This window comes from Dermacentor andersoni, chromosome 7 (genome assembly GCF_023375885.2).
Source record: "Dermacentor andersoni chromosome 7, qqDerAnde1_hic_scaffold, whole genome shotgun sequence".
In the NCBI taxonomy this organism is placed as follows: Eukaryota; Metazoa; Arthropoda; class Arachnida; order Ixodida; family Ixodidae; genus Dermacentor; species Dermacentor andersoni.
Window position 1 is genome coordinate 121064928 of NC_092820.1, and position 21232 is coordinate 121086159.

The following is a 21232-nucleotide window of genomic DNA, read 5'->3' on the forward strand; positions in this document are numbered from 1 at the left end:
AATATCAATGCAAAAGCACGAGTACTGGTAGGTTATCTAGCTAAGGCATCCAAAAAAAATTTATAATAGAGAACTTGATATATACAAGTGATTCCTTTGGCACGAGCATGACCAGAATTCTATCCTCGCAAAGAAGAAAACCCAGAAAGACATCAGGGACTTCTTGCATTGTGAATAAATTTCTAAAAATGAGTTTCTGGCTCTTTAGCATGCTGATTTCATTTGTTTTTTTGGTGGTACGAATCTCGGGTGATACGAATATTTTACACGACCCCTTGAGATTCATATCCCAAAGGTTATACTGTACAAAGAAATAAATCCAAAATGTTTCTTGCAGATATCAGAGTTTAACAAATATATGCTTATAACAAATTTTTGGTACATCGAAGGCACTTTCATGATGGGTGCAACTTCATTAGAGTGAGATGCGACTTACAAGCCCTGACCCTGTGCAGTACAGTGCTTCAACGGTGGCTAGTTGGTGTAAGACAGTTGGCGTAAGACAGTTGGCATGATAGAGACATGGTAGTGCACAAGGTCTATATGTTTCATGCATACAGGTTGACATTCGGGTATGGCATGTCATTTAATCAGCACGACTGGTACTATCAAGACGGGTCTTACTGGCGCTGACGTTGGGGGTAGACACGAACGTTGTATCTTGGCAGCCTTCAAAATTGCGCCCCCTGGCGGCAGTGACCCCGTCGGGGCAGCAGCCGTAGGCAGTCATGGCACAGGTGCAGCCATCATATTCAGGACCTCGAGCAGGAGTTTGTCCGTCAGGGCAGCACCCGTGAGGGTAATGGTGGCACGTACAGCCAGTCAGGCTGGGGCCTGTGGCTGGTGTGAGACGATCAGGGCAGCAGCTGGGCAATGCACACACAGCACAATTCATTCATTCATTCATTCATTCATTCATCAAGGGTCCCACCATCGGACACTACACGATAGGTGGAGCAAGGATGTAACTATGTAACAAGGATGAGTCATAATAGCACCGCATAGCAGATCTAAAACCTGCTGAATCACTTGTTGCTGCAGTTTAGGAAGGTCATTTCAGTCTTGGGTGGTTAAGAAAAACAAAAGAAATGGCCGCAGAATTGTAATTTGTGCAGGCTCATGGCACGGTCAAGGTGTTTGGACGGCCTGTGCAAAGTACACGATGTGCTAGTTAAATCAGCTGGCTCTCGTGTGATATGGAATGCAGTGGCGTAGCTAGGTGGTCTTGCACCCGGGGCCCATAGGTCTTCTGTAACCCCCCCCCCCGGGTGTAATCGAGGAAGGCGAGGATGTTGAGAATTTCCGGGTTTCTGCACCACTACAGCCACCTTGGATACTTCCCACGTCCCCTTGGTCCCCCTCTCCTTCGCTTTCTTTCCCAGAGATAGCGATAGCGAATGCAGCAGGTATGCATGCTGTTTTTTCTGCGCCAAATAACACAGGGTGCTGCACTGATAACTTATGATAAGCGCATGTGCACATCTTCTGTCAGACTGTAAGGCTTGGCAGCCAATACAAATGCAGCATCCTGGAAAATATGGCTCACGTCACAGGTAACAAAAAATATATTTTTAAAGTTTTAATTACCAATTTTAGAGGCAATATTGCATTTGCAAAATTGAGGCCCGACATTCATATCTTGCCCTACAACAACTTCACAAAAATCGTCGCAGGTACTATAGCAAGCAGTATTTTGGCTGTGGGAAGCCCTGAACGAAAACGAAAATTAAATTGTGTGTCAGTGACGCTGATCTCCCCACCCTATTAGAATATGCCACCTGCCTCCCTGCAGCGCGGGCGCCAATGCTATGACAATTGCGAGTTCTCTTTATTCTGATCAATAAAGCCTTGTTTTTATTTGTTGCTATATGGACAAACGTTATTTTCCGAGCTGCAGTACCACCACAAGATTGGGAACAGAATAGAGCACGCTTCGCATCGATTCTTGCCGTCAACATTAAAAAAAAGGCTGTGATGAAGCCCGTGCCAGCGAAAGCTTGCACTACTGCTGGTCTGCACTCGCAATGGAGATGATTGAGGGATCAACGTCACTGGTCCACTATTTAATATTTCTGTCGCTGCTGCCATACTGGGCGCCGCCCGCAGTGCCAAAGTACTGTAGGCTGTAGCAACCAAAACGATTTTGTTTAAGAAGTTTTTCTTGAGTTAATAATATGACTATAAGTCCTCGATTCTCGAATTGAAGTGCTTCATCTATAAGTACTAATTAAAGAATTATTCAGGATATGGTTATAACGTATCTGCCATATTTTTCACGCTACCGAGTTCCTAGTAATCACAAAGACACATAACGTCATAGGATATCGGGAAATATTATTACAAAATTAATCTTTTTTTTATAAAATTCCGTGTAGCTGACACAGACACTGCACTTGTGACATGAAGTCACACAACAACAACATGATAAAAAAACGGTTAGCTAGGACTAGGAGAAATATATTTTATTGAACACCGCAAAACTGATAAAGAACGAATACAACGATTCAAAATTGATAAATAGAACAAGGTATACATATTGCCGATGCACAAACCATGGTGGGACATCGAGCCTTTTGCACTAAAGTAATGACCGGTAAGGACACATTTCCTTCAGAAGTTCTTTTCCCGACACTTCGCTTCTGCAAACTCATTAATTACAGTAGTAAAGTTTATATATTTCTTACGTGTTCTTTTTCTATGGTCAGTATCGCCCAGTTTGACAGCATTTCATCACTCATGGTGGAGCGCAGAGACGTCTTGATCAACTTTTTTGGAAAAGTTCCTTTCGCATGATACAATTGACACGCAGGTCGTGAGGAAAAAGCGAAAGATAACAGTAAGTAAGTAAGAAGTTCCATTTGGCGATAAATTCCAGAAACTCCAGGCACCGAGTCTGAAGACGATCCAGTGAATCCCATTCACGACTTTTCCCGGCCGCACTTATGCAATGTCGCTTTCAACGAACGCTTCGCCGTAAACGCGAGCGCCGGGCACGCTCGTTGAACGCCCTCTCGCTGCTGTCTTTGTTCGTCTTCGCTGCGCGTTCGGAACGGAAGAGAGACCCAAGAGCCTCAACGCCTGACTGTATGTTTAGCGACGCCTGCTCCCAGCATGAATGCACGGCACGAGCGCACCCCACATGAAACGTTCTGCCAAGGCGAGCAATTCATCGAACATTTTGCGAAGTAAATTTTTTAGCCCGCACATTCGTGCAATTATTTCGTGGGGTGTTGATAGAGCTGCAGCCGACAATTCTGCGGTGCAATGCATCGGGTACATGAGCTCGAGCTACTGGATACCGGAGCATTCTTTGCCATTTGCGCCCAGGCAAGCCGGCAGAAAGCGGGGTGTCTTCAGGCGTATATGACACCCCCCCGCTGGCCCCTTGCACCCGGGGCCCACGGCCCTCCGGCCCCCCTTGTTGCTACGCCACTGATGGAATGAGAAAGAATACTTGTGATACAGAGACAGAGACGTAATGCACAGCCCACTCCAACAACATTTAGAGCGCATAAATCACAAAACTGTGTGTCAATTTCCTTGCTACTTGACCATTCCGCTCAGAATTTTGATGAGAAATGAAGTAATTTTGCAGAGGAGCATCAACTGCACCTCTTGATTCAGAGGCAGCTTCCTGGGCAGTGATCACGTTTCCTTTCTTTTTCTCAAACTTCGCGTTTCAAAAGCTTTCATGGTTGGTGACATATCAAAATAAACTCTGCAAACCACATGGAACATCAATACATCTTGTGGCAAACTTTTTGGGAGCAGGGTGCTCAAAATCGAAGAATACATACACAGGGTACATGGCTTGAGCACTGAGCAGCTTTAGTAGACTAATTTGACGATTTTCACTACACCACTACTTCTGAAAAACGTGCTGGTAGTAGTCGGAACCCGCAATAACAAAATACCGCAACAAAAAAATTCTCGCGACAACGAAACATTTTCGTATCCCCGGCGAGCGCCCATAGGATTCAATGCATTTCGTACCTCTCGGCAACGAAATGTCGCTGTGCTGCAATCCCGCATCAACGAAATTTGCCGGAACGTAACTCCGCATATTACGTAATGCTAGCAGGCTCCAAAATGTGCTCAAATGCGATTGTTTTGCACTAAAATTGCGTAAAATACCACCACATTACACTTCTGTGGTCGCCGCCATTTTTGTTCACAAAAACAACCAAGCGCCGGAAGCGATCAGTGCGCTGGAAACACGTCATGGCCGCCATCTTGTTTGTTGATCGCCCGTTTGAGGCGGCACCATGAGTGGCACGCGCGTTGCTACCGGCATGTTTGCCAGGCGAGATCGTAGATCGTTGTTCGAAACGCGCGTTCAGTTTGCTTGCACCGCGGCTGACGCCTCGGCGAGGCCTAGGCCAATCGCGTGAGGTGAAAGTGAACGCAAACTGGACGCGCGTTTCGAACAATCCCCGATCGCGGCAGTGCACTGCGTAATGTGCGCCTCGATGAGAAAAATGCAGCAAAAACAAAGAAATCCACGTCCCACCTACATAGAATTGTTTATGGCGCTTGAGATGGCGGTCGCGGCTTATGGAGCGTCACGCATCGGGCCATGATTAAGCGATCGTCCGGGAATACGCATCCCTTGCTTCAAGAACGCTGGTTTTAGTTCCACCCGACAGGCATCGTGTGCGGATTCGGCGCCGGACGTAGATTTGCGCGAAAGGGCCGTTATCTCGATCGTTTGCCTTCGCGTACACGAGATACGATCACTTTTGCGATCGGCACCGGACGCGTTGGCGCCTACGGGCAACAGCGTTCGCTGGAGAAATGCTGCTGCATGCGCTGTTGCACTGCGTCCGGTGCTGAGTTACGCAAAATCTCGCAACGTGATCGCATCTCCGAAAGCAGTTGACCGAGAATACTGTGCTACGGCGGTACTGCCACTGCTGGTCGATGCATGTGGCACACTTCGTACTGCATGTCGACAATGCGGTTCTATAGCCTCGAGCAAAGCTTGGAAAGTAGGCTAACGGAATTTGGACAGTAAAGTTTTGTTCTGCGATGCTTTACCTATCTGTGCAGTCTCTTTTCGCAGCAACGAAATTCTTGCGAAAGCGAATTTTTTCGCCTTCCCGTCGATTTCGTTATTGCGAGGTTCAAATTAGTAGTAGTACTATATCCTTAGTGGGCTGAAAGGCAACTATGAAGCCCGCTTAGCACCCAAGACCAAAAGGCAGGAAGGTGAGAATAAAGGAATTCTACAATAGGAGTGAGTTCGAGGAGTCACACACACCCCAAATTCCCCTTACAAATTCACTGGAAAAACTCGCAATGTCATTGTCCTCAGCATTTCCCTCAAGGTTGCCTCAAAACCAAATACAGCAAAAGTGGTGAGGAGCTACAGTCATTCTGGCACTTTCAGTACGATTGCGCATGCACTGTGAACCTGATGAAACCAGTGTATTGGACGAAGAAAAAAAAAACTGAGCTTTAGAACACGATACACAGCAGATGACACACATGAGCACTCATGTGTGTCCAACGTAAGAACAAGGCGGGAAAAAATTATTAAAATCTTGACATTTTGGATCCCACGCAAGAGCCTTATTAACAATTAATCGCTATTGTGAACAAGACTTTCATGTCACTAACGCAGCTCAGTTTTCTTTTTTTTTTTTCAAATGCTAATTTTTGATCTTTGTCAGCATCCGTCCCATTTCATCACTGTACTGCTTCGTGTAAAATACGGGTTCAGTTGCAGGTCAGCACCAGCATGTGCCTTTTTTCTTTCTGCAACCATTGTTTGACCCTGAGAGACGTGAACTGAGCTAGCGCTTCTGCCTTCCTGACAAGAGAGACAAGACGCACCCATAGAGCAGCTTCTCGCACTCGCAGCCTCTGCCATCTGGTCCTTGGGCAGCAGTGTGTTGGTCGGGGCAGCAGCCATATGGCATCGCCGTGCATGGGCAGCCACCAAAGCCAGGTCCACGGGCCGGTGTTCGCTAATAGCAGAGGGCAAGACCATGAACACACCCTGAATATTTGGGCACAATAAGAAAATACACTAAAAAATATAGCATGACCATGAACAAAGCTCTGGTGTTTGCTTAAGTGTATGGTAAACCAAAGGAAAGACTTATGCCAGCCTTAATTATAACTTCTTTATTAACACAACATTCTGAATCACAGCAAAACAAGGGGGGGGGGGGGGGGGGGGGCAGAGCAAAGCACTAAAATGTTTGTTAGGTCCCAATGCAATACTTAATCAATATAAGAAGAAGGGCACTGCAAAAGCAAAGCATAAGCTCAGCCTGAATTACTGCAGGCTAGTGTGAGCATTTTACTGCATGCACTACAGTGGACAAATGATAATATTAGTTAGAGCTAACTAGAATGCATTATTGGTGTTCTTTTTCTGATCTTTTGCCACTTAGTTTGACATAAGCATCATTTTATTGCTATGCTTACCTTCAGATCCAGACTATCTTGGGCAACTATCACTCTCAATTTATTGTTCATAACAGGCATTATATATTTTCACAATCTTGTTTTATTTCTCCACAACAGTGCGTCGAGGTGTCGCACATGATCACTTCAATCTCTCCTTTACTGAGATGAAGCTTTCACTTTGTACCTTCATATAATATTTATATGTAGCGCAAAAGATTATTCTCATTTGCAGAATGTGTTACAATACCTCCACTCTGAACTACAGCAGTTTCACCATATATCTGTCTTATAACAGCAGCAACCACAGGCTAGTTGGCCGCAACTAGTGTTCAAATTTTCCAGAAGCACGCTGTTACATTTGTGTTCAAGGCTAGTTGGCCGCAACTAGTCTTCAAATTTTCCAGAAGCACGCTGTTACATTTGTGTTCAAGGCTAGTTGGCCGCAACTAGTCTTCAAATTTTCCAGAAGCACGCTGTTGCATTTGTGTTCAAGGCTAGTTGGCCGCAACTAGTGTTCAAATTTTCCAGAAGCACGCTGTTACATTTGTGTTCAAGGCTAGTTGGCCGCAACTAGTCTTCAAATTTTCCAGAAGCACGCTGTTACATTTGTGTTCAAGGCTAGTTGGCCGCAACTAGTCTTCAAATTTTCCAGAAGCACGCTGTTGCATTTGTGTTCACATTCCAGGCTAACCAAAAGTCATCCTGGTCAGCCTGCAGGCTTTTTTTTTTACACAAGGAGGTATGCAACAACGTTCTGTACCCTGCCAAGGAAGGGGCTGTGCTAGCTGTGATACTTCTGGTACTCCAATACACTTAATGAAGGCGAAGGGTAGAGCACCCCCAACACCACAGTGCCGACAGACAACATGGTACAATGGCTGCATTGTCTGTCACTCACTATTCCTGTCCTTGTTTTTTTACCAAAAGTGTGTGGCATTCTGTATCTACTAGTCTTATCTGAAGCAGTAAGGGTGACGAGTTGGGGTAGTTGTTTTGGGCTCAAAGGTATTGGTCTGCATCATTTTTATTGGTATTTCTCACGCATCTTGCCTTTTTTTGGAAGTAAACCAGTTGTTGGTAGCTTAGCGGTTCTGTTGTTTCTATGTCTGTCTACGTCACAAATCGTTCCGCTGAAGACACACATCCTTTGACCGGACACCTCCACTACATTGTCAGAAGTGAACTCTAGATGCACATGATGTAGTCTGCGTAATATGAAAGGCGATGCACATTACGTTGCATTCTGTGCGTTCGGCTGAAGAAAACATTATGCCCAATTCATTCATCAGGAACCCATGGCCCGGACGTGCTGGTCATGCAATGCCACTTAGCACAAAGCGATGGCCAGGGACCACAGCTTCTTCGTTTGCTAACATGCCACCAAATCAGATATGCGTTCATAAAGCCTGTCACCAGTGGACATGAAATGATAAGTGCCTCATTCACTCACTTGGTCAGGGCAGCAGCCGTAAGGCATGGTGTCGCAGCCACACCCGGCCAGGTTGGGTCCGCGGGCAGGAGTGCGTTTGTCAAGGCAGCAACCAAACTCTGTGATCTGGCACGGACAGCCTGCCATGTCAGGACCCTCAGCGGGAGTGACATCGTCGGGGCAACAACCGTACAGCAGACGAGAGCAGATGCACCCTTCAAAGTTGGGACCGCCAGCCGGTGTGTGCTTGTCTTGGCAACAGCCAAATGGATAGTTGTGACATGTGCATCCATAGTACCTGGCAGCAGAAAGGACAAAAAAAAAATCCGGACTTCAGTGACTCTTTCATTCATTTACTCAATGACTGTGAACAGCATTTACAAGTCCCCCAACTTCTTGAAACATTTAGAGACTACTACGTGATCTTGAGAATGCTGGGTTTCGGAATCACAGGATGTTAGTCAATGATGTGTCATCATGTCATCATCGCTGTCATGCCACAGTCATCATCAACAGGCCACGGCATTCATTGTTGTGTTTGGTGTCATTTTGTTAGAGTAGTGGCATCACTGTTGTGCCGCTAACTTCTTTAATTTGTGTCTCCCTCATGAGTCACAATTAATCCAAAGCATGACAAACAAACAAAGAAATTAACAAGATAAGTCCATTGTCTAAATGCCGTTTACAGTGAAAAAGATGATGTGCATATGTTTCATGAGTCAAGGAACAAGAGTTAATAAAAGCATGGAAAGAAGATAAAAAAGAAGGCGATAAGAGAAAAGAAAATGAGAAAGAAGATAACAATAAATAATGTTAAATAATGTAATTTCAGGTTGGATGTCATGTCACGCAAACGTGAAAGCATCCCCAAAAGTGATCGACCAAGAATATGACCCCACATCTCTCCTCCAAAATGCTGTATGACCAGTAAACACAACACATGCTTCCTGCTTTTCATACCATTAAATTTTTTACTCTGACAGTCTTGTGCCTTAAGACATAATGCTTTGTGTGCCATTAATAAAAGCTGCTTTCTTTTATTACTTAACAGTGTGCACCAGCCGATACAGTTAAGTTAGCATTTTCTTGAGACTAGAGCACTCATTTTGATCGCACCTGGGGCCACTAGCAGTGGCGATCCCATCAGGGCAGCAGCCGTGTGGTGTCGTGTGGCAGCTGCAGCCTGCCCGGTCCGGTCCCTGGGCTTCCGTCTTGTTGTCAAGACAGCAGCCAAACTCGGTGTGGAAACAACAGCCCTCCCCGTCTGGGCCGAGGACAAAGGACGTGTTGTCTGCGCAGCATCCGTAGAGTGACTCGCTGCAGTTGTCGCACCCCTCGAAACCAATGCCAGAAGCTGGAGCCAGTCCGTCGGGACAGCAGCCGAACTGGGTGCTCTCGCATGCCACGGTGCAACCGGCGAAGTTCTCACCCTCCGCGGCTTGCACTCCGTCGGGGCAGCAGCCAAATGTGGTGTTTGTGCAGTTGGTCTCGTACCTGCGAGCAAAAAATGATGAAAGAAGTTTTGCAGCATCCGTTCCGTGATGAGGTGCTATCTGTCACTCGCTGACAGAAATTCGCATGTGTCAACCCGCGTTGTGCGGATGCGTCTCTCTCACGCGTCCCCTGATATGTTGTTTCCCCAAATAGCTCCCGTCTCCTGCAATCCGGTTTCGCCACATGGCTTGGTGCCCGCGGCAGTCGATGTGGTTGAAGCGCATTGCGAGAGATGGCGTGACTGTGGCTCTGCTAACACCACCTAACAGCGGGGTTACTTGGGCACGAAAAGGAGAAGGCTCTTTGGCTTGGGATCGGCAAGCGGTGCGGACGTTCTGCGCGTGCGCCGATCCATGCTTCTGCGAGACTCTTGTGAGGCCTACTCCATAATGGACGAACACGATCGTTTGAACGCGCCACCATTCGCGTGACCGTACGCGCGAACGACCAGGCGTTGGTGTCCAGCATGGGGCAAACATATTCGCTCGTTATCCGGTCGCGGTGAGTCGGACTTCCGCGATTTGTCGCGCGCCCAGCGGCATGTTTTGTGGATAGCAACTCGGCTAGCAGGCATTAGTCTATGAAAGGTGCAATAAATGCCCTTGTGATTGTTTGCACTACTGTGTTGTCGTTCCTTTCTTTGTCCCAAGAGCATGGGTGAGAACCCTACAGCATATACTACTAATTCAGCTGCAAAGGCATTTTAGAGGTGCATGTGCCTTCATTTTCCTCCTCCCTGCTACGTGCCAATGAACAGTGGAATGAACAGCTTCTTCATGAATATTCACCGCGCCATACGAGGGTCACTGAGAAACTTCTGCATCATGTATAAGCAACAGCTGGCTGAAAGCTGTTCAGATTTGTTGACCGTGCTTGTCACAATTTTGGCAACAGGGTTATTTTGTTCTTTTCTTTGTGGGCACAATATTGCGTAATAAAGTGTTCCCGTTTATTTAGTTAATTGCTTTGTCTTCACCACATTCCTACATTGAGTGACAATACGACAACCACATGCTACAGCAAGCCACGAGAACAGTGAAATGGACTCTCATACCCTTCACAGCCTTCAAAGTTTGGTCCCAATGCTGCAGTGACGTCATCGGGACAGCATCCAAAGGTCGTGTTGGTGCAGATGACACAGCCCTCAAAGTCAGGGCCTTCAGCCGGCGACTTCTTGTCAGGACAGCAACCGAAAGCATGGTGCTCACAGGTGCATCCCTCGAAGCTGGATGGAGGGCATGACATCAAATTCCGCTAGCATGAAGCCTTCAGACATTCCATGAAAAGCAAGACTGCGTATGAACAGTTTAAAATGACACGTATTTTCTTATGCTTAGCTCATGCAAATTTATCTGCACTCATAGCAACACATTCCTATGTTTTTTTGCTGGACAGTTGAGGGAAGTGATATAAGGCTACAAAAGCATGTGCTGTCAATGACACATTTTCTTTAAAGGGACGCGAAAGCGAAACAATAAATCAGTTAGGACTAATAAAGCATTGTTTGAGAACCCTGCAGGCAGTCATTTCAAAATATTAGATTGATTATTAGATGAGAAAATGAAGGTCGAAGTATCAGTATTTGAATTTCGCGCTGAAATCGCGACGCTGGTACATCAGTGTGACATCAGGGATTCCAAAGTATGTTTTCGAATTTGGGCCGCGTTGACTGAGTAAAGATTCTCGAAACTTGCCATTTGGTTCCTTTAGAACACAATGTCGTCAATCTGTACCGCTATGTAATTAAGTAGGTGCTAGAAGATGCCATCAAAGTCAATGACGTCACGCGACCAGGTGCGGGAACTTCAAGGAGGCGTCGCCACCCGTCTTTCATTCTTGCGCTTTTTCTTGTTTACCACTCGTCTTAGCGTGGTAAGAGTGGTGTTCTTGGTGTCATAGAAAGGTAATTTACTGATGCAGAAGAAATAATTTTTCTCCTTAGTGTCCCTTTAAGTAAACTTAAAATGAGAATGCACTAATGTATCTGCAGGATTCTCCATTGCGCGAGGGCAAGGTCTATATACTAAAAGGCAATCTAAACATGCCTTCGTCTTCATGAAAACGCAACTAGTAAAGAACACTTACTTGAATTTGTTAATTGCGCCAAGGTGCTTTTCAGATCTATAAGCTAAAAGGTGATGCAAGGTGGCTACATACGTAGCACTAGTACAGTGCTCAGCGATCGAAACGTAATACTGGAAGCGCATAGCTGTCGGCACTTTTTGTTCCATCGACAGGCACTGGGGACACTGAGATCATGCATTTTTGTGTCACTTGAAAGTTTGAAAGCCTTTGTGATGCATTGTGACTGCATTCAGCCCCTCAGCCATCAACCAGCACTCACCGGTGGCTTATAGAGCACCGGCCACTACACGGTCCAAGTATCACATTTCAGTCACTGAGCACCGTACATTTGCCCGAATTAGCAGAAAAGACTAACAACAAGAAAAGTAATCAGTCTTGATAACCAACTTTCAATTAAAAAACTGAGAGATAGTTGCAGCTTTATTCGATGCTTAAATAGACTGCTGAATGCTTCTAACATCCTCCTCAGACCAACAGAGATCATAGCTAAACAAAAGATAAGTATTGCATACATATTGGACGATTAGTTGTTTTAGCAACTGCTGCCTAAGCAACAAGCTCAAGTTAACCTCTGCTTTAGTCTCAGGAACAAACTCGGGCCTTATGGTACACCATAGCGCAGAGAGACACTCACAATGTCAGAACAAGAGACAGCCCAGGAGTGTTACACCAGACATCAGAGCATCAGACGACACAGACGCTATGGTTGTGTTTTTCTCTGCGCTATGATTTATTATAATGCTAAAGGAGCAAGCCCAAGAATTCACAACTATGATGCCCAGGCCACAGCAAAGAGATTGTCGAGCTCACAAGTAGTGGCATACATACTCGGGACCCAATGCAACAGTAACGTTGTCAGGACAACATCCATGTACTGTCATGTTGCAGATGCACCCGTCAGCTGTCGCTGCGGTGACATTGTCACGGCAACAGCCAAACTCGGTCACCACACAGCAACCTTCGCCGTCGGGTCCCAGAGCAAAGGTCACATTGTCCTCGCAGCACCCGTACAGCGACTCCGTGCAGTTCTCGCACCCTTCAAAGTCAGGTCCCTCAGCTGGCGAGATTTTGTCTTGGCAGCAGCCATACTTGGTGGTCTCACAGCCTTCTGCACAGCCTTCAAAGGCCTCACCCGTCGCAGTGCTCACGCCATCGGGGCAGCAACCAAAGGTGGTGTTGCTGCAGTCGCTGCACCCTTCGAATCCTGCACCACTTGCCGGTGTCTTGCCATCCGGGCAGCAGCCAAACAATGTGTTCTCACAGTCAGTTGGTTCAGACCCGCTCCCTTCGACTTCGTCCTCACAACCAAGCCCGTCCGGACCTGCGGCCGCAGTCATGCCATCTGTACAGCAGCCGTGAGTTGACTGAGAGCAATTGGCAACCGGCGTAACCTGAAAGTAGGGCGGGCAGCCCTCATTATTCGGTCCCTGGGCCACAGACCAGCCGTCCGGACAGCATCCGTGCGTCGTTCCATGGCAGGGTTCTTCTGTGCCCGAGCCCTCGATGCAGTTAAGTCCACTGGGACCATCTGCTGCAGTCATGTTGTCGGGACAGCAGCCAAACTGAGAGTCGGCGCACGGGATGAACGTGGCTTTCAAGACTTCGATGCAGTTGGTTTTGTTTGAATCTTCAGCGGCCGTGATGCCATCTGGACAGCAGCCCCACTCAGCCGTGCTGCAATTGGCAAAAAGGGCTGTGTCAGTTGTGGCCAAGAGGCAGCCCTCGTTGTTGGGGCCATCAGCTGGTGTCTCGCCATCGGGGCAGCAGCCGAACTCCGTGCCGTTGCAGAGTGACAGCTGTTGACAGCCCTTCCTGGAAGTGGAAATAAGCAGACCATAGGTTGGTAATTAAGGAGTACATCATAAGATTGAATGCACTGCTAACATGAATGTATAAACCCATAAAAATGAAATGAACTACAATTTGCTCTTCACATGCAAGCATGCTTGACTGGGCCACAGGCATCAAGTGTTGGGACTAGGCCATATTGTTTCAAACGTGGGAGACAGCTATTGAGGCCTGAAAGCAAGCACAAACAACAAAATGGCCATCACATAGTCATCATTCTTTTTTCCCTTCTCATCACTTTCCCTTCTCTTTTTATGCACTGCCTTTTCACGCATGGACACAACAACTTGTTAATAAAATGGTTATGTTGCTTTGACAAACTGCAGTAGATCTCAAGCGTTCACTTGTAACAGGCCTTCTGGTGTACTTCCTTTTTTTTTTTTCTTCAGCACTTCAATTTACAATGCATGCAGAGAGTATCATCACTACGATATAGTAACATAAGTGAGAGTACCCTGCCCCTTTAAATTTCAGAGTGCATGGATCATTTACGATAAGTTCCGTTATTTCATGGCTTATAACAGGTTCTCGTGCAACAGATGTTATATGGTGGAAACCCATAGATACGTTCTTCACTGTTGGGTTTTCTTGGCTGCTACACTGCATTCTCGCGGTTCCAATCTAAATCCCATTGATTCCCATGTATTATGATCCCATTTGATGAGTCACCATTCTGCAATTCTCCCACATTTTACAATGTTGTTGAAGCTGGCAGTCACAAAAATTTATTAGTGCAGGGGAAAGTTTGCTCTCACACATTGCAACAAGCTTATGTTGCAACAAGCGACCAAATCATTGCAACCAGCGATCGAAGCTGCACAAGCCGGGCACTGCACAAAAATAGAGAGAAAATGTGCACACAGCCATTGCCGGAGCACCCGAAAAAGTGTGCATCGGTTAAAACCTATTGGAGACCATGCACACTAGGCCAAATCCTCCATGCACAGGGTTACATTTATTTGGGGGCCTGTAATTGAGTTGCATAATAACCAGTTCTCTTTAATCAGTTTCTCCACAATAGAGCCATGTTATGCAGTGAACCATACACAAAATATTGCAGTGAAGCTTATCATGAATGGAAATGGGCCAGTGTAGCGAAACATCACACGTGTCCCTTACTTTACACACATGCACTAGCCCTGCCCCAGTCACAGTATAGCAGTCGAGACATATAATAGTTGTATGGGCAGCCATTCAGAGCCGTTTCTGACACTGCTGTGGAGATTTGTGCCTTCCTGACTGTTAAGTTTTACCGGCTGCTATGTCACTTTTCTGCAGTCTCTTGAAAAATGTATGAAGAGGGTTTTACGGTGAGAAGCGTCAGCGAAAGTGACAGATGTAATAAAAGCCCTGAACAAAAGAGGTAAGCTCACCTAAATGGCCCAAATGCCGGGGTCACACCGTCCAAGCAGCAACCAAACTCGGTAGCCTTGCAGCCACCTTCGACAGGAGTAACCTTGGGGCATCCCGCGAAGCTGGGACCAGCAGGCGTCATGCCGTCAGGACAGCAGCCATGCTTAGAATCCTTGCAGCCTCCCAGGAGGATCACTTCATCTGGAATGAGTTACATCGAGCATTAGTATCACAAGGTCTTGAGCGTAATCAGAGTCCTTCCATGTTTTTCTGGTCACGAAACTCCGCCGTCACGCTATGGGAGAGGTTCATATGCTGCCCAAAAGTGCCGCGACGCGGCGCCACTGTGCCACAGAGGCCATCGTTCGCGTACCGAAACGCGTGCGCAGTGCGAGGCGAGCTGAGTGATCGGGTGTGTTCTGTGCATGTGCTGCGCTATTTTTCGAGTACTCGGCGGTTTAGTTGAAGTGGCGGGGTAGGACAACGATGCCGAACACGTGTTGCAAGTAACAGCTGAAGAAGTATCTCTAACAAGCCATTTAAAAAAATATTGCTGTATTTGTGATTTGGCTACTTGTGTTTTGCCATGTGTTATGAAATGCTTATGCTTTACACTTTCTTGTTTATAGAAACAATCGATTATGCATTCTGTATTTAATGCCATTCGTTTGCTGGTGTTTGTTTCCTGCCCCCCCCCCCGATGCATATCTCTCACGTTTGATGTTATTTCTTTATGCTTATTATATCAGTGTCATGCTTTTAACAAATTTCTTGCATTGTGAATGGTGGACCATTCGCGACCGGACGCCTCTGTGCTGTCTGTATTTCGCTCCGCTTATTTTACATGATAAACAAATGATCGTGCTTGTTTGTTTTTTTTGCACCAACACGTTCTATTTCTTTTCTTGATCGAATTATAAAGTTTTTAACATATTGTAAATAGTTGCGCATTAAGAACCAAAATACCTAGTCTCATCGTTTCTGCATCGAAACCACGAGCTGCGTGAATAAGTGCTTGGCTTACGTACTGACGCTTCTAAACGACTGCTTGTTAAGGCAATTGCCTAATTAAAATACGGCTAGTTTCAACTGTGCAGCTCCTAACACTTCACGTTCGCCTTAATCCGTTGCTAAAAGCTGCACCGAAGACATTTAGTAGCGAAGTTTGTCTTGCATTAATCCTACCTAAATCTCATTCAGAAATGGCACAGCTTTGCAGAGAAATCTTGAGCGCACGGAGCAGCTCAATTTTCTTTTCTTTGTCATTAAGTATTCTACGGTAGCAGCCCTTTGCAATAACAATTTCATTCTTTTGATCTCCTTATAAGATACTGCCCACAGTCAGAGTCCTTCTCTGCCACAGTTTAACAGAAATTTAGTGAACAGCTGTGCGCATGCTCGGCGAACAATCTGGCGCTATGCGCAACGGAGAGTTGGCGCTTACTTAAGGGTAAGCGGGGGTGCAACAGCCCATATGTTTGCATCTGGTGATAAGTGGGACCACTGGTGCTTTGTTGCGAATGCGCGGCGTTTAATTTCAGGCAAATATTAAAAAGCGGAGCCCACCGAAGTGTTGAGGCGAACAGCGATGATGAAGAAATCTGGACCGAGACCGCCCGGCCGTGTACAGCGGACGCATTTCGACGGGGGCGAAATGCAAAAGACCCTTTTATTTAAATTTAGGTACATTTTAAAGACATTTAGTAGCGAAGTTTGTCTTGCATTAATCCTACCTAAATCTCATTCAGAAATGGCATCGCTTTGCAGACCTTTAGGTGCATTTAAAGACATTTAGTAGCGAAGTTTGTCTTGCATTAATCCTACCTAAATCTCATTCAGAAATGGCATCGCTTTGCAGACCTTTAGGTGCATTTAAAGACATTTAGTAGCGAAGTTTGTCTTGCATTAATCCTACCTGAACCTCATTCAGACATTTATTTACGTTTATTTAAATTTAGGTGCATTTTAAAGGATCCCAGGTGGTCAAAATTAATCCTGAGTCCCCCACTACGGCGTGCCTCATAATCGTATCGCGGTTCTGGCTCTTAAAATCCCAGATTTTTAAAATTTTTATTGGTCTGAGACCGCCACAAGCTCCATGTTATGAGCGGCTTTTTTTTTTTTTTTTCGTCCCGGGCGCTCATATAATGGCAGAAGACGCGCTCAGGCAGTAATTTAAACATAGTAAATATTAAAAGATAGTTACGTGAAACTAAAGCAACGGTTGAGGAAGTTGAGAAAGCTAGAATACCGAGGCTGCCCCACACACAACCACAGCGGTAGCGGCGTTTGCATGCCCTCTCATGCACGGTTGCGCCTCTAGCGGGGGGCGCTGGCTCTATATGAAACTGAGGCGGCAGTTTCGTGACCAGAAAAAAAATGGAAGGACTCTGGCGTAATGAAAATGGTCCTACGAAGCATGATCTTGAGCATAAAACTGCTACTACACTGATGCAGGGCTGTGGGAGTATAAAAAACATTTCCTTCAACTTTAATTTGTTATTATTCAAAATATCTTGCATAATTAATTATTTGTCAGCACACCACCCTGGTGATAACCTCCTCTGCACTTTATAATCACACATTTACAAGATCAACTGCTGCCATACTGGCACATTTTCATACCTCGATGGCAAATAAAATGGTTCATGCTTTTTTATCTTTTGTACAAGTGGCATATTTTGCTTTACTAGGCGTGCGCACATGCTCCTGGTTTTATTTAAGCTCACAGCCTCCATATAAATTTCAGCTGTAGGTGTAGCAATCATGCGTGTCTCTTTCCTCTACTTGCGCTACATATTTCTGTGCTGTAGTTAAATGTGACTTAAGCAGGAAAAACTGGTGCAGTGAACAGAACATAAGGAAGGGACAGATAGCACCGTTGTCTGTCTCTTCCTTATGTCCTGTTCGTTAAGCTGTCTTTTTGTGCTGAGAGCATGAGCCAACCAGCCCAAACCCATTCACTTCCACAGTTAAATATGGTCAACATATACAAACACACCCAATACTCTGTTTTGCTGAAATACAAGGGCTTATTGGCCAGTACGCCTGCTCCAAAGTTCATGTACTATTACGTGACACATCTAATGCAACAGCTAGGTTCCAGAATTACAGATTAATACTTGTCTTGTTCTTCTGTCTTTCGTTTTTTTTATGCTGGATATGTTCAGACTCACAGATAGTGCTTCTAATTAAAAAGCGCTAGTTGCAAGCCAAGAAATCCCCATGTTAACTATTCATCTTTGCGGAACCATACATCATCTGAAGACAAGTCATACCTTCGTCGCAAGCATTCATGTTGCATGACTCAGTGTCAAAGGGCTTCTTGCTGACATCGCAATTCTTAGGTGCAGCTGGTTTCCCATTGACGTGGCAAATGATAGTTCTTGTGCGCTGACCACCACCGCAGGGCGTTGAACACTGCAAGACACAAATAAATTGCCGCAAGACAGGCTTCACTTACACGCCACAATCAGCCCCAAGACATTGTTCGGCGGTCTTTCAGAATGGATTGCAGCTACGCAGTAAGCATAGGGCCTTTCAAAAACCAAATAAATTTTGCATCAAATCGAATCAGCATATTTTATCTCATTGCAGTTGATTTTCTCATTTGACTTCCCTAGCATAAGTGCCTGAATCAGAGAAAACAGCTTAAACTTGTAACATCACATAATGACATCCCTGCTGTCATGATCCAGATGCAATACAGTAGAACCTCGTTCATACGTTATTCGAAAAAAATAATGTGAGGGAAAATGTACTGACTGGGAAAGCGTACAATTCAAAGTCACTAAAGAATCTGACAGACTCAACTGCAGTTTGAATCCATGTAATGCAAAGTGTTGCATGAATCATTTCAGCACGAGACACCAACGCGTGTTGAGCTGGTCAGGCCTGAGCTGCATTATAGATGCACATTGTCGTTCTTGGGACTTTGGCAAGCTCACGTTCGTGCTCCTCGAATTCTGCCTGGGTCGGCAGCTTCTTCAAGCGTGGCATTTTGGCGGGAAGTTTTGACGTACACACTCGGCACGAGTTGTTGCGGCACGAGACACTGATGCGCATCGAGCTGGCGGGACCCAAGCGATGAGAGACGCACATTGTTGTCTTCTTATTGCGCAGTGTTTCAAGGCGGCAGTGAGGAACAAAACGAAATCAAGTTGGTTGGTAACACTGTAATACCATGCTGCCAGAGCGAAGCATGATGCTCACTTCGTGTTGTATGCAGCAGGGAACGGCAGCATGTTTGGGTTATCGCCTACTAAAAGCGTGGAGTATGCTTCCAACAGGACTTCACCCCACATGCTGTGAAACAGAATGGTGAAGATGCTTTCGTAATAGGGTTGGTGGCGATAGCTGTGAATGCGGCGCACAACAACCTGGCAGATTTGCTGGTACCAGAATAAGAAACTGAGTGTGAGCCGGCATTCTCACATTAGACAGGCAGGCGAGTACTGCGGGGAAGTTGCTGAGGCAAGTGATTACAGTTCTTGTCGCTCGCATCTTACGCATTTTCTTGCTTACATGGGCCATACCTAGCGGCAGGAAAACATAATGATCGCACTCTGGCTACGTACTGAAGGTAGATGCCGAAACATTGTGTTTTCCAGAAACTTATGAACCAGTAAAAAAGAAGCGCAACTGTATTGGGTCATTTTTTGTGTTCTCACTAGCGAATGTTGCCGCCAGGAAACCATATGCAACAAGACTGCATCAACAAGGTTCAAAAAAGACTGGCATTCAGTATTAATTTTTCTATTCAACGAGCACTCTTCTTCTTACAAACAAATTCATTCCAAAGGAGTACAATGTGTGCTCTTCGTCAAAATTTTTCACGGCACTTGTGTGGGTGACAGAGAGTGTGCTAGGTCTCATGATGCACGGCGTCTGTGACATCCTCCCAGTCCTGAAGTTCATGAAAGAGCCGGAAGCACTATTTTTCATGAGTCTCCAGAGCTCTCAAGCCATGAAGGTTCCACACAGGCCTCGGTGCGTGACTTGGCCGGTGAGGTACGTTGACAATAGCTTGAAAATGTTTAACAGAAGACTATACTGCTTTAGTATGCCTTATTATCTGCCTTCAGTGTCATTTCAAGGTTTCTCCCAAATGTAGAACTGAATTTCGGGCTACTCACCTATCATTTAGGTACCATGAGATGCCTAAATGATGGGCTAAGAGCTGATAGGCCAAAGGATCAGGCTGAGAGAAAATTGAACCGATACCGAGATGAACATCAGTCGATGCATTGTCATGATTGTGGTTGTCAAACATAATGTAATGAATGCTCTATATTGCACAATAGTAGATGTAAAGGCACACAAGAAAACATGAAAGTCAGTTTGATTGCAGAAGCGGGTGCTGGCTGCATAAGCAATCCATCTGTAACACTAAGAAAGAAGAAATCACTCATGTCGTCCAAAAAGTCAAAAGTGAGCAGACTTTTCTGTTACATTGCCAGCTTCATCTGCATTTGTTAGAGGAGTGGCTTAATTCGAGCTACAAAATGTGGATTTGAGTCCGAATCATGCCTGAATTTCGACTAAGGAGTGATCATACACTGTGCTCTCTCGTGCCTACGAGAAACTGGTGTTCTGATGAGGCTATCTTCATGTTCAGGTTTAAATTTATTCTGATGCTACAGATACGTCACATTTCAAAATAAGATTTAAGCTGTAAGTAGTGTACCATCCATGTCTGTCCCTCCATCTGGGTCTGCATTGCACAAGCACTGTGGCTTTAGCACCACAAAAGGCATTTTTATTTTTACTGTGCTAAAAGAAATTGCCGTAATGCGATCCAGCTTTTTGTGAAACGCCGACAAACAGACCGAGAGGGGCCTTGCAGGATGCATACCTGATTCCAGGGAGCAGCGACCCAAGTGCCATTACAGACAGCCTCCACCGTACACTCCCGAGTTGAGTGAAGTTGTTCTGCAGGGTTGCAATTGTCATCCGTCACATTGACGATGTTGCCGTCGATGAAGCTGCCACAGAACACCTTGCGGGTCTGCATGCCATTCCCGCACTCCGTGGAACACTGCAAAGGAAAAGGAGTGTTCTAAACTAGTCAAACTTGGGCAAAGCTTAAGCAGCAGTCGGTGGAAGTAGTATCAGACCAGGAAGGTAGACAGTTGGGCTAGTTGGAATAATATGCACGCTTAAACCAGCATGGGAGATGAAGGAAATACAGGGATAAGGATATAGGACAAGCACTGTCTAACGAGTTGAGTTGAGCAAGAGCAACACACAAAGGAATGCACTGCCTGCATGTGCATCTATATCATGGAACAAATCGGCAAGCAACAACATCTCACAAACTAAAAAGGAGATAGAGGGATGAGATAGTACACAATTATCCTGCTGCCTTTGTATACAGAAAGGTTCTACAAGGCCAGGGAGTGTGCAAGAACAGCCATTCAAGTTGGGCAAATTTAAGTGTGAAATAAATGTGCGACACCTTCACTTGCTTGTTATCTGCAACTAACCCTTAAATTCTACAACACTCCTGTGCTCGGCATTCGACTGATTAAAAAAGAGAAAATGCACGGCAGCATGCCCCGACTGCTGAGAATGCTAGCTGCACTTTAATGACACTCAGCTGAGATT

At 45.7% G+C, this 21232-nt stretch overlaps 1 protein-coding gene across 1 annotated transcript in view; it reads right to left on the reverse strand.

Annotated features, from left to right (window-relative positions):
* The window catches only part of Ppn (proteoglycan-like sulfated glycoprotein papilin), a 97419-nt gene that overhangs the window by 55916 nt on the left and 20271 nt on the right, over nt 1–21232 (reverse strand). Inside the window, exons 11-19 of the mRNA XM_072289515.1 lie at nt 20481–20663; nt 17905–18046; nt 14647–14827; nt 12254–13237; nt 10395–10565; nt 8963–9340; nt 7868–8144; nt 5836–5969; nt 625–866 (exon numbers count right to left, since the gene is read on the reverse strand). Of these exons, the coding sequence (XP_072145616.1) occupies nt 625–866; nt 5836–5969; nt 7868–8144; nt 8963–9340; nt 10395–10565; nt 12254–13237; nt 14647–14827; nt 17905–18046; nt 20481–20663 (2692 nt within the window). The remainder of the gene's footprint in view (nt 1–624; nt 867–5835; nt 5970–7867; nt 8145–8962; nt 9341–10394; nt 10566–12253; nt 13238–14646; nt 14828–17904; nt 18047–20480; nt 20664–21232) is intronic.